The sequence below is a fragment of the Mytilus galloprovincialis genome, chromosome 8, assembly GCF_965363235.1.
Source record: "Mytilus galloprovincialis chromosome 8, xbMytGall1.hap1.1, whole genome shotgun sequence".
NCBI classification, from domain to species: domain Eukaryota; kingdom Metazoa; phylum Mollusca; class Bivalvia; order Mytilida; family Mytilidae; genus Mytilus; species Mytilus galloprovincialis.
This window is the reverse complement of record NC_134845.1, coordinates 68,556,397-68,571,595: the sequence shown is the minus strand read 5'-3', so window position 1 is coordinate 68,571,595 and position 15,199 is coordinate 68,556,397. Positions and strand designations below refer to the sequence as shown.

Sequence of the window (15,199 nt, the reverse complement as noted above, 5' to 3'; positions counted from 1 at the left end):
ACAATTACAATATATCCCCTTAAATTAGAAACATATCGCCAATTTCCATGTACTCTGCTTTTTAAAAAATGTTAAAATGTATGTTTTTCTTTTCATATATTTCCACCATTGATTTGGAAGTTTGAATTCATTGACCAGCTAAATTATTAATAACTTTTTAATAAATTATTAAAATCTCAAATTTTTCAAAGGTCATCTCTAAATTTGTAAACAAAGAAAAACATTTTTTTTATTCATGATGTTAAAATATTTTATTCAAGATATTGTTACATATGATAAACAGCATAATTTTCACTTATTTTCTCCAAGATTTGATTTTACTGAATTTATGAAATTTATTGCATGAACCAAAGCAGATGACAAGATGATCAGGGTTCAATAACATATACATGAACTGCCTTCTTTCAACTTTTTTTTTAATAAATTAAAGTGTCTTACAAATTCTAAGCAGCTTACCTTAAATTTCATCTTTTTAATGTAAAATTAATCCTTAAATATTAAAGTTGAAACATTACAACAGTATGGTTATATCCTAATAGTCTCACAACAAGTCCAAACCATGTTTACGAAAAAATTGGTAGTTCAAACAATTTTCCGATATATGTTCAATTATTTTCTTTTGTTTAAAATCCTTGAGTATTTAGAATACAATCTGAAAAGTGTTCTTTCTCTTTTAAAAACATTAGTTGAGTCACACCATTGCAATTTAGAAACACGGCATTTGTACCACAGAGCAATTTTCGAAATCGCGGAACTTTAAATTTTTTCTTTTAATGTTTTTAATGTTAATGGAAGGTATAAACCCGCTGACGTGTGATTGAAGTTTTAGACTGATATAATTATATGATTGAATGTTTTAGATGATTTAGGTCTCAGCTCTCATTCTTTGATATGGTCTGACGGAGCAAGAAATCGCCACAAGCGATGCGTCCATTAGTGATTTTTTTACCTAAACCTCTTTAGCACATAGCGGAGAATCCCACCTCCAACATTTATTGACTTGTTAAACTTCAATTACGGATGTTTTTAGAGGTTTATGGCTAAAATCTATAATAATATAGAAACATGTCACCTGTCCTACTCAGGTCAGTCATATCAAAAGTTCATCAAATATTTAAAGTATTTTGGCCACTGAAACATAAAACAAAGACCCATAAAATTCTTTCATGTTCTGAATTGTTTTTGTTTTAGTTCTATGGGAACACATTGACTTGGTTTCTTCGTGTAAGTGCCAGATGCAGTCTAAGAGTTTCATCTCAGTATTTTATGAGGGTTTTCTCATTTAACCCGCCTTATTGGGGTAATTCTTTCCCTTCTTTTACCAAGATCCCACTACTTTTTTACCCATATACCCCACATCCAAAAAAGAGTATCATCCCCTCTTTGCTTCTACCTTAAGAATAGAAATAGGGTTACCAAGACATCTTCAGACTGACAGTAAATTAACCTCTTGTCAAAGAAAGACATCAGTTCGGCTGTGCTTCCTGTTTAAATAATGGATGTAAAGAGTGTGTATCAGTTCAAAACATTTGGTTGAGGCAAACTTAAGTTAGAGAATGATTACCAATTTTGGGACTTGCAGATGGACAAAGGCAACACTTAATGAGGGTCGTAATGGGGGTAACCTTCATGACGAATAATCAGGTAAAAATTCTTGCCAAATGACTTTAACAGTAATTTTTGGAGTATGACGATAAAAACATCGACTGATTTAGATGAATCACGTTATTTTTTTCCCAAAAAAATGACGGTAACGATAATTATTTGAGACCTCTGACTAATCATAAGGATATTTAGAAGAATCACAGTGAAATTTTAACAAATTTGACGCTAACGATAGCCGAAAATGACTGTTTACTACCCTCCTTAATGCCTCATCCTGTGACTGCAGGGACATAAACATGTTTTTCGAAAATGCTGATTACATAAAATTTGCCTATCCCTATATAAAACCTTTGATGTTTGAATTATCTCATAAAACATACATTTTAATGCTCTTCGATTTTTTGATTGCATAATTACTTATTGGTATACATATCGATCTCAGTTTAGCAGGTGTATCAGTAATGTTTTGTTTAATTTCATCGATTTTATCTGTAATTTGAGTTCTAAAAACAAACTTTGTTTCTCTTAGTTAATTGTACGTTTTTTGTAACAGCATGCAACTAATTGTTACATCATGTCCAATGAATCGTGTAACACAGAGAAACTGTGATTTCCTGTGGGACGAGAAATTTGTTTTATCATACAGGACACGTTTTTGTTTTTACCAAAGTATTCAACATTTCCTGGCATTCTGCATTTTAAATGTTATTTCAAGTAAAAAAGCTTAAAATTCTTTTAGAAAAAAAGGTATACAATTTTGTAAAGCTGCAATTTCCGCATAACAATACTCAATTTAAACATCAATACCAAACTATAATTTTGTTTTATTTAAAATATTTGTTTCATATAGACATGTATTTTAAACTAATGTAATATTTATTTGCACAAAAGCCTTTTCAAAATACAAAACCCATGCATTATAAGGCTGCGTCCTTTCTCCGTGGAAAAATAATTGCTCCTGCCATTTTTATATAATTTTGCTTTTATCTATTTCTTTTAAAGGAAATACAAATCTTACTTACATTAAACATTATGGCAGATTGCAAATAAATCCTTTTTCTTGTTAATTTTCTATTAATTCCATATAAGATTTAAACACAGCCATTTTTTATGTTTTTGAACTTCTAATTCTCTTCCGCTAATTTTACTTTCTGATATATCTTAATTCATGTTTTTTCTATCGATCGACCCTCAAGCGTCGAAAATTATAACCATAAACAAAAGGTAGGGGTAGGGGTTGATAATTCTTTTGTTTGACCGTTATTATTGTTAAGCATTATAGCGGGATGGCATATATAGGTATTTAAATCTCTTGTAAATACAAAGTCAGTGAAAGTTATGCTGAAAGCGTCACAGTGAACGGAAACAATAGCAGCGAAAGTGGCCCGAAAAATTGTCTCTTATCTTTTAACAAAACAAACAAGTATGAATTTCTAGCAAGAAAAATGGGTATGAGTCATGAAAGATATCACTAATGCCTCATTAAGCAGTAATTAAAAGCTACGATATCATAAAAACTTAGTAAATTTTTTAACTAATTTGCAGATAAGGAAGTATTAATGCCTTTGTACTTTTTATTGTACCAATATCAAAATTGATTGAAGGCCATAAGTTTAATCATTTTTAGTAGTACTGAAACAGATATAAAACATATTCAAAATATTTAAACATATAAGTGCTTTTAGCATTAAATTGTTTTTTGTGATTAAATTTGTAGGAATTTTAATTTAATTAAATTTTGAAAGTTTTTAAAATTGAAGAGCAAAAAAAATATTTCAGATAATACTTTGGGAGTGTTCAGTTTAATCAATTTTTATTTCATCTTTTAAATCTTAATTGAGCTGTTTGAAGTCCATATTTTATGAGAAAATTGAAGTCAAATAAGTGAAAAGCATCAAGTCATATCTATATTTGATACTAAAGAAAAAACAAGGTTACAAACCAAATCTATATAGATTACATTTATTACAAAATATTTGACTGTCACCCCTTTTAATTACGAAAGTAAAAACTATATAAAAAGGTGTGACAAATCTGAGCGAATACCAACAAAAGATGCACCTGAAAACCTCAAACATAAAAAAAGAAAACAAACAAAAAAAGTAAAAGTGTCTGCAGATGGAAAACTATCAAATGAGGCAAATCTGACAGTGGCGCTGAGCACATACAAAGCACACGATAGCCGGAAATTGAGCAGAAGACAATACTATCGCCACGAGTACGATGGCTATCAAAAAGATCTCAGATTGATAGAACTCAAAGCTATGAGATAACACCCTTTGTGTGGTTTTTGACCTTTTTGCACAATCAATATCTAATCTCTAAACAGAGGGTAAACTTGAAACTGATATTCCGATAAACTCAGATTTATATCAAGGCAAAATGCATTGAATATGGTGTCAATAGCGAATGATTAAAATACAGATTTTATTACTGAAATGGAGGTTTTTAATTCAAATTGTAAATTACGTAAGAAAAGGTGAATTAAATGTGTCCATGGAAATGTCATCTAAAATTATAGGAAATTACTTTACTTGTTATTTGAGTCTATTTTTTTGTTATAAATTCAAAGCATAAATGTTTACATCTTTGTTCTGAAGATCTCAATGAAAATAATACACTCTTATATGAAGTGTGTTCAATTTTTTTTTTAGATATTTCTTATTTTGATTCAAAACATTAACTTTCTAGGAAGGTAAACTCTAAATAAACTGCATAAGAATAATGGTTGTCAGCCAGAAAATAAGTGACAAACTTATTTTTCACATCATTTTTTCTTTTAAAAAGTAAAAAAAAAGGGGGGGGGATTTCAAATAAAATAAACTCTCTGCACCTGCCATTTCTGCCTATAAATAATTCTCCAAGTTTTAGAAATTTATAATCCTTACCTTGAAGCATCAACAAATTTTGGTCTCATTTTTCGAAAAAAAGCTTCGCTGACAAATTCCTTAATGTCCTTACATGAACAATTCAATTCAACAACTAATGAGCCATAAACAGAACCAAACAAGCTTAAAAATATTTCCCAAAGGTTCTCATCTATAATTATTAGACTAATGGACACCATACAACCCTTAAACAGTTGAAAAAAGAAACATTCTATCCTTTAAACAAACAGGCTAAACCTTTAAGTAATTCTCTTAAGTCACCTGCTGAGAGAGTGTGTGGTAATGTTGTGTAAGGTTAAGTCAATTTGTCCCTCATACATGTTAATCTTAATCCAATAATTCATGACAATGAATGGTAGGGATTTAATTAATAAATCCAATTAGGATAAATTAGGATTAATTAGTCAATGGGCAATACATAACTTTCTAAGAAGATTGTGGTGGGTAAATAAGATAAAATTATGTGACAAAAACATTTAAAGACTGAAGGCTCTAAATGATCAACAGTATAGTCAAATATCTTGAAGCTTATTTAGAATGTTCGTTTACAGTAATCTGGTATCTTAAAGCTTGTTCAGAATGTTCTTTTCAAGACTATGTGACCATGGAATGGTCTTACATCTTGATACTTCAGGCAAATACAAAAATGTTTTTTAGAAGGGTAAAAGTGTACCTTGTATTAATCTACCTTATCTTATATGTTTTTAAGGTATAAACAATATATATAATATATATATAATATAAAGTGCCTAGAAAATCAACATAATGATGTTAGAATAGATCTGATTCGTAACTTCCTCCCCGCCTGGGGCTATATATATATATATATGCAGAAATTAGACCTTAATTGAAGTTTGCATTATTTTTATCAGGAATTTGTTCTTAAATGACTATTCATGACATTTATGGTATTTTTAAATGTGGCATAGAATTTTAAGCCCTAAAACAGAGTGTTAGAAACCAAAAGTCGTTATTTATATTTATGATGTCAAATTATATGAAATCATTGATGATGTCCATTAATAGTGGACCTAAGAGCAATCAGGTGATTTTTTTTGGGTCTATTGGACAGCCCATTACACCTTCTCATCCCCCCTTTACCGATCCATAGTAAGAAAATATTCTGTAAGCCTTGAGAGCTATATTCCATGGGATTATGAAAACATTCCACTGTCATTAATATTAGGTAAACTTGACTCTAGCTTAACTAAGAAAACACAAAACTATTCTAAACCTTGAGAGAATTATTGAAATATTTTCATAACACTTGAAAGTGCAATAAGCCAGTTCTGATATGCCACATCATTATAACGTTTGTATCCCATGTCAACAAGACTTTGCATTCAAACTTACCTCTAACCAAGAAGATACCATAAAAGTGATGACGAAAGTTAATTCAGATCAAATAAAGTGTCACCGAGGGTCCTTACAATTTATCTGAGTCAACAATTCAAATCGAATTTCATTTCTGCTAATACTTTTCAAGTGTTCAATTCAAATAAATGTTTTTTATAATTCCAAGCACTCGAGGATGCCCAATGTTTCGATTTAAAATACTACAATTCAGAAAAAAATTCGTTTGAAAAGCAATGAACCTGCAATGCATATTAAATGTTATATTTAATATTGGACTGAGAGGCGCTTAAATAAAAATATTTTCAAGTGTTAACTAGGCAAGTAAACACGCCTCTTTTATTGAAATCGAAACTGCGGTATACAAAATGAATTTCAACATTATACAAGAGAACAATTTGCAACAAAAGTGTCCCACTCTGATGTGGTTAAAGTTTGATAGCGCTATTGTCATCAGAAATAGGGGGACGATAAATCTACCTCAATTAAGGATGATTCGATTGAAAATTTAATGTTTTTTAAATTACAATTCGGATATCGACAATTAAACTGTCAAAGCGCCACCTATTATTACGTCTTTGGACGTTGAAATCAGACTGTTTTTGATGTTGGTGATAATATTATGTTTTTATTCAAAACAACCACCCATCATACTAAATCTCTCTCAATAATTCAACTTTATTTCCCAAAATAATCTAAAATTAAATACAGATAAATCTTTTTGATCAAGTTTACAAATTTTACAGTAAAATATTCCCATGATAATTTGTACCAGCAATCCTTTAAGGTTATATTACTGAAGTTTTTTAACAAAAGTAGCACAACCCATCAAATTTTAAAGATGGCTGACTAATGAACAGATCTAACAGTAACTTGGCAGGAATGTAGATCTATAGTAACAGCCTGCTTTGTGACAAGTTAATGGTCCAAAATTTAGTCAAAATAATCTCTATGAAGCCAGTATCCTGGTTTGTCGAAGTGCATTTAAATAATCCATGGTCGATCTATTTCAGATATAATGACAAATTAGAACTCTTTTACAGGTAAATGATGACTATTTAATCCAGAAATCCTCAAAGTACCCATAAACGCTATTAAATTATATTGAGCGGTACATGTCGGCAACTTCATAGATTTGCATTTTTTTTTATGATCACCCTTTTTGAAAAGACACATGCAAGTATGGATCTGGATTATAAATTTTGAAGAATAATCTTATTTTCGTGACCAAACTAGATGTACTGGCATTGCGCTTATTATATACATCAACGAGACGGCAATCCAACACAAAAATAAGCAAAAGACAACTAAAGAGCAACACATAGTATTAAATAAAAAATTCCACACATTATGTCAACTTTCTGTTCTATAATTACCATCAATAAGTCATAGACATTTTTTCAATTCTCAAGACACATATTCTCTAACTTTAGCTCTTCTAACTATTTTTATTATACTACAACTATTAGAAACTGCACACATTTTCTGTCTGCAAAAAAATCATTACACATTGCACAAGGAGACAGCACAGAATATCAAAAAGTTGTAAAGAAAAAGAAAACTTTCTAAAACAAAGACTTTAACAACAGACAAGAAACTAATGTCTTTCAAGTTATACTTAAAACCCCAGACAAATATTTGTACAAATACATCAATAACATGCCCTTATTATGAGTGGTGCCATATGTCTACCATATAATATAGATACATAAAATAACTTATTTTTTAAAGTGAAAGTCGATTATGAAAGAAAACCGTAATTGCTTGTTTATGTCCTATGTAACTCATTATGTACATAACTATCCAAACTGATTCAACACTATACTAAATGATGCATACCATTTCTAAAAGAACTCTTTACTTACGAAAACAATAAGTATAATGTACTTCTAAAGCTTTGATTGAGATTTATTTCCTACAAGAAAAGTGGATAGTCTAAAGAGTACAATAAAAGATGCAATAATGTTTTTTTGTAATTCCAATTTCGTGTTTGAAGAACAATAATATATTTTTCTTATTTCAAAAACAGAAATATAAGATAAAGAGAAGGTTTTATCGGAAAATCCAATTATTTGTGAAATTAGGAATTCTGTTTTTTTGAGTATTATTGTAAATCAAATTGACTGAATTTTGTAGTGGTGAATTATTTTTATCAAATTGATAACAATTTTCTATTTTTTTTTTTATCTTCTGAATAAAAGGATGAAAATATCTCAAACCTTTACAAAAATAAACATGTTAGTAAGAATAGACGGAAGAAAGTACTTTATCTAAAACACATTCAATCCACAATTCCTTGAATTAATTTGTAAAAATAAAATCATTTACGTAAGCTTGATACCAAGCTATTCAGTTTTCTTACAGTGCCTATAAATAATGCAAAAACTTTAACGGAAAATGACCGAATTTTCCTTCATATTTCTGAGAGACCACTAACTTTATCAGATTATTTCAAACACATATACCTACAAAAAGAATTTGAACATACAAGCAAGACAGTGAAAGTACAATTTCAACAATTGCATAATTTTAATTTTAATTTCACTTCCCCTAACGTGAGTGACAGTACCAAGAATGTTGATTTGATTCTTGAAAATCAATACATCAAACTAGTCACAATTATATGCAACCATGATAGAATGAAGCACAGATCTTTACATGAAGCCTCTTTAATCTTCTATTAACTTAAATTTGATCAATTAAAAACATTTTACCGAATAATACCAAAAACGTAACTTTTGAAATTACACCTGTCCAATTTCTGTTGGTTGGTTTGGTTTTGATTCAGATTTTTTGTCGCCTGGGTGGATGGTCAGTTTGTGTCCAGACAGCGGTCATTTATTTACCTGATGACCGATTATTGTGGTTTAACAGAGTGAAAGTTTGTCGACACCCACTTTTTTATTCTGTTTACAAATGTTTATTGTCCATTTCTCATTATGTAAGCTGTCATCTGATGAAATGGACACCTAAATCTTTGGTCAATTACAAGTTTCAAATTTCCTTTACAACTTTAGTTCAAATGTGGTCTTTGCTATTGCCAACATTTTTTTTAATTCTTTAGGCGAAAAATGTTATACCTTAAAACTTATCAATACAACATGCATGAAATTTGTTTTCCAATTTTTTCTTGTCATAAGGAAAAGTCTTTTTAGATGGCCTTCATCCTTAAATGCATCAAAAGAGCCTATTTTACTGTCAATTAAGGTACAAGATGGCTTTTAAATTTATGTGGGACACCCAAAATTTTTGACACTTTCACTTTCAAATATTTTTTAGACTAAAATCAAAACATTTTGATAGTTGATTGATCAAGGCATGCCAATGTTCACTTTAACATATAAAGACAACATGCCTTTAAACAAAAGCTTATCTTTTAAAAATTTCTTTATCTAGTATTTTACTAAATGCCACAAAACAATGTCACTTTCTTTTTTTTATGTGTTAGTTTATCGAGAGGTCTGCACTTATTTGCACCGGTCTGGTCATTTTCACCGATCGCTATCTGAGAAATCACACCTGAATTGTCATTAAAATATCATTTCCTTTCATTGAAATGTACATTTCTCATTTACCTGAAACATACAACCTTAATGGGAATAAATAAGGGAATATACATTAGTCAAAAACAAGGAAATAGTTGTTTTAATCTAATATTCCAATAAATTATAGTATTGGCAATGTAAATTTTATTCCCATTTCCTGAGTTGTTACTTTATGGGACAAGTTTACTAACTGGTAAAAACATAGATATGGCAAAGCCCAGCAGGAGGTTTGTGAGCATGTTAAAAACGAAAACAACACTTTGTATAATTTTGTGTGTCCAAAGCACTGTTCTGGATTTACTTTCATCAGAAACACTCGTTAAGTCAAATGATTGAAACACAGGTTTTGTTACGTTGAAGACTGTCATTTGGTCCCCGGTTGAGAGTGTTGTCTCATTGGCAATCATTCCACATATCTTTTTTTTTTTTTTGTTGTAACCCCACCATATCTATATAGTGACAAACCATGTCAGAATATCTAGACCTTATTTCATTTTTCAGTTCATTGTCTTTGTATGTAATTTTTTAGGGGAGACAAATGTTGTTGGCTGCTTTTTTCTGTGGTACTGTCCATTATTTTTAGAAATGCCTTTTCATATTTTAATGTTTCATCCAATTCTTCTAGACTAAGGGCTGGTACCCTGTTTGGTATGTTTTGCTTTACTCAGAACATAATTTTTTTCTGTCTGGTACTTACTATTCAAACAGTGCTTCAAATGATGACTGGATACAATCTATCATATCCGATGTGGTCGTGGAACGTCTTTTCTGACTGTATGCCTGTTTGTTACACTCTTTTGTCAGTAGGCACGCTGCATAGGCTGCACACAAATTGGGACCGTACAGGGATAAAAGGGCGCTGAAAAGAGAAAATACAAAATTTTATTTTTTAGTCTAAATTACAAATATTAAATTATTTGTCTGAATTTAGTAGCTGAGAAGCATGTAAAATATTTACAAATTGCATTTTTTGGGGCCCTTTGTAGATTGTTGTGTGAGCCAAGGCTCGGTGTTGACTGCACAGTACTTTGACCTATAATGGTTTACTTTTATAAATTGTGATTTGGATGGAGAGTTGTCTCATTGGCACTCATTCCACATCTTCTTATATCTGATAACAGACAGCCAGATAATGTCAATTCAAAACCCATGAGCTGGGTATAAATTTTGTATACAGAAACTGGGGAATATCTTAAAAAAGTTTTCAGTTTAATGAATAAATGAATGAATGAGTCCAGATGAAAGCAATATACATTTCACGAAGAAATAGGTCTTGAGTATAAAAAAATTGTCATGTAGTTTTTCTTAAAATTATTAATTTTAAGAATAAAAGTATTTTCAAAGAGGTATATAGATTTCTTTAATTTTTTTCCTGTACACCAAGTTCCTTTCTCTTTATTTTGACAACATCATACCAGACATGCTGATGGGCAAACATTTGTTCCATGTTTGTCAACAAATTGTCCTTCAATTTCTTTGTTAAATTTAGTTTTAAATTAATTTTAATTCACTAAAATAAATGAAATTTTGTCCGTTTCACCATTAACAGTCCTCAACTGAATCAACACGGATGTCAAAGTCTGTCTCATTAGAACGAGGCCTCTACTGAAATTAACAAGAACAACTAAGTCTTTGTCTATTTCATTATAGAACAAGGCCCCAACTGAAATTAACATGCAATAGATGTTATTCTCTTGTCTCATTTCATTTTGATTCTTGGTAAAGTTGGGTCTAATAGATTACAAAGCAATGTCTAAACATCTCAAATTAGTGTCAATTTCAATAAACGGACATGGAAAATTCTATAATTTCTGTATGTTCAGCTGACAAATTGATATTAGCGTAACACATGCAATGAAATTTATTCCTTTATTCGTCCATATAAGGAAAGTTAAAAGTCAGAAAAGATTCGTAAATTACATTAGCTAGATTTGAATGTCCCAAATTTAAATCTAGGTTTCCATATAATGATGGACGTCTGTTAGCAGAAGTCACATGCAATTGTATAATTTGCTTGTCAATTTTAATCAAAGAGTACTATTTGAAACTTTGTAATTATCTTTGATTTGATGGAGAATAAATAAGCAGAGCTTACGCAGCAAGGAGTTCAATTTAGCATAGGCAAACATAAATATGCATATCTCGTAAAATCTTACATTGTTTGCCATGTTGCATTATTTTAGCATTTCTGCAAATTATGACTTTTGGCCAGTACCTTCTTTATCTTTGTACGCTCTAGTTTGTTGCTTACTTAAGTCTTTGCAGATGGTTTGGCTCAGAAGTAAAATTTAGAGGGGATTTTTTTATCTGCGGTTTGAAATACATAAAAATTTATCTTTTTTGCTTGGGTCACAAAATAAAAATTTCTGTTCATTTTCATTCTTGGCTCAACCTCTCTTAAAAAAAGTGCTCTGCTACCTTATATACCAGCTGATCTTATAAGATAAAATAACCAACATAAATCAGGAAGCAGTCCATAAATGGTCACTTAAACTGACCATTAATTTCATCCTTGAAAAGATCAACAATGGCAAAAAATCCTGGTATGAATCTGATGTCCACCCTTGTCCATGATTATATCAATTACATGACTGCTATAACTAATTTGTAAACATCAACAATTAATGATCACATGACATTTGTAGTAATTATTTGTGATTTAGGACACTAATTATACATCATTTTTATCTGACCATACTGTGAAGAGATTTTTTATTGGCTGACAACAAACATGTCCATTTCAGTTTCTGGTAAAATGGCATACTGTAAAATAAAGACTGTTGTCCGAACTTGAAACACAATGAATTTTAAGAAAGAAAAGCCCAAATTGCTTTCGTATTTTCAACAGATATGTCTTTGAAATATTTTGTCATGTTAGTACATGTACAGGCATTATAGTGCTTCAAAATTCACAGCCAGGTAAGAAAACCAAGGGAGAATCAGCAATTATAGCAATCGGACACCTAGCTGAACCTGTGAGTCTTGCCAAGTTCCTGTGACATTTCAATTAATTAAAATATTTCGTTTTGGTTATATGTTTCAAAATCAGCTAATAATGTATCAACTCTTTCAGTTATTTCTGCATATGTTGTAACAACATATAGCTTCTTAATTCCAGTCCAATTTTACACTGGGCCAATATTTTATTTAAAAAGCCTAACAGTCTATTTCCTTTTGGACAACTTTCTCTTAAACCACATCCCACAAATCACCTGAAAACAACTTCCTTACAAGATAATAAAGTCAATTTCCTTTTCTTCTCTCATAAAATTATCCTGAAAGTGACCAATGACAATCTAAATGTGACAAGATGATTTTACCGTAGTTTTTCAAGCTAAATTATAAGATGGTAGGTTTTAAAAGTATCCTGTGACTGAAATTCATTTTAAACCTTTAACACAGTTTTAACTTTTAAATATTTAAACATGGTTCTTATGATGAAGGTAATAAACCCAAAAATTTAGTTTAGGTAACAAATTTCACTAAACAAAAGATTTCAGTATTGGAAACTAATTGTTGAAGAAATATAATTAAGGAAACCTTTTTGACTACATTTTTAATGCAGTACGTCTAACTGGAAATGTAAAACCATAATTACATTGTAATAATTAAAAAAGTAGGATTATTGCTAGGAATTCAATATTTGCTCATTAAATATATAAATCCTTAGTTACAATAACTCAATACTATAGATTAAAAAAGCAAACAGAAATTTATGAAAAATATGTTACTGGCTTGTAGAAATTGCATTAGAATTTAACCATACTGTTTGTGACACCGTCACAAAGTGTGTGTGTATTTTTGGGTTAATGTTCCAAATTAGATACCCAATTATATTCATATCATATAAAATAATCATGAGGGACGATTAAATGTCTTATTTTAACTTCAAATGGGTCAGTACTGCAGTAGATTTTATTCTAAGATGAAACCACTAACTAAGTAGCTGCTGGTGCTTTTGTTTATGTTAATTTTGGTTGTGTGTACTCTCAAACATTTTTAGCTTGAAATCCTATTTTACACATTTAGGCTTCACCTGATTATTTTTATTCTAGAAACAAGTTTCCTTGTTTGAAATGCTTTGAAAATTTTCATGTTAGGGCCTAGACTCAGAAACAGATAATCTAAAAATAAAATCCCTATGACATCATCACAATTTTTCTATTTTATAGATTGGATCTTCATTTCCTGTTTTTGGATGTTACAGAAACGAAGATCCAAAGATCTGACCTGTTTTGAAAATTCCAGTGAATTAGAACTATCGAGTCAATTAGCAGCGATCGTTAATCTTGTTAAGATGAAAGAACCGTTAGTAGAAGTGTTAATTCTGCTTTGTTTGGATTAAAAGCTTTGAATCACACCAGTATATAAACTAATGCAGGACTGTCATGCAATGTCCTTGGTTAATTGGATTGCTTCATTTAATGAGTCACAAGGTGCAATTAATTATTCACAACAATATATTTAAAATTCTTCATATTTACTGAGTGGCCTGCAATCTTAAACATCCTACACACTGAGAAGTTTATAAATTCAAAGTCATTTCTTATTCAGGTTTATGAGTTTGACTGTCCCTTTGGTATCTTTTGTCCCTCTTTTACAAGAATAGACAACAATGTTAATAAGTAAAAAGTGCAATATTTTTCATTTTCTTTTTTCCGAAAAGCCCTCACTTCGATCTTCATTAGTTTATATTCTTTATTTTCTTGTCCCTGAATAGATATCAAAGTTTAATGTATGCTTATTTTTACTTAGTAAATTTTTTCAATAATGTGATCATTTATAAATTCTAACTTTCATGCATTTTTTCTTTAAAATTAAATATAACAGAAATTTAATTTATTATATAAAAAACATAAATCATGTGGATTTTAAACAAGCATTATCATCTGTCCCATTAAAAAAATATAAAGATAAACTTGCTGTTTATATTTTAAGAATTCAATTTAAACCTTGTTACAATTTTCCCCTGAAGAAATAATAAAAAATCTTTCCATTCGTCACCAAGCCCATTAGCATCAGTCCAGTATGGACATCATCTAGATTTGACCAAAAACCAATTAAATACTATCTAACTATGTAAGGGCATTATTTTTATGGCTTAAACAAAGATGTGTGATTATGAGGTCATGTTTTTCTAATCAGGGGGGCCATGTAAAACATAAAGTGCCCATAAAATGTGACATATCTTGTCAGCCAGTATGGGCCGACTTCCCTTTGAAGATAGACACCATCACCAAGCGTCATGGTTGATCGCCTAAATAGATGATCATCACTTAATTTATCAAACTATTTTTTTTCTACTATTGATTGATGGAGTTTTTGCTAAATCACTGCTAGTCTGTATGGTTTTTAGCAGGCCAATAATATAAGGGAAAACATGACCATTAAAATCTCATCTTCTTGTCACAAATAAGATTGATAAATGTAGAAATTATTGGCCATCAGACATAATACTAATAGTATTTTGTAGAAATTATAATTATATTAACAAGTCTGATGAGGATAATGTCATCTTGTATCACATAATTAGGACATTAATCAACACTAATTTTATGGTTGATAAAAAATAAAAATAAAATAAAAGTATGGACAAATTTATAGAGAAAAAGTAGTGCAGTAAATGTAAAAGAACAATTTCAGTAGAAGTGCTGTAAACAGGCGCGGATCCAGCCATTTAAAAAAAAAGGGGGGAGGGTTCCAACTACGTGTCCCCATTCAAATGCATTGATTGTCCAAAAAAAGGGGTGTTTCAACCCCCCGAACCCCCCACCTGGATCCGCCACTGGTAAGACATCTTTCAATTTG

General features: G+C 30.3%; 1 protein-coding gene across 1 annotated transcript in view; it reads right to left on the bottom strand.

The window, feature by feature from the left end:
- The window catches only part of LOC143042441 (ATP-dependent (S)-NAD(P)H-hydrate dehydratase-like), a 121,229-nt gene that overhangs the window by 24,552 nt on the left and 81,478 nt on the right, over positions 1-15,199 (bottom strand). Inside the window, exon 10 of the mRNA XM_076214725.1 lies at positions 10,089-10,250. Within this exon, the coding sequence (XP_076070840.1) occupies positions 10,089-10,250 (162 nt within the window). The remainder of the gene's footprint in view (positions 1-10,088; positions 10,251-15,199) is intronic.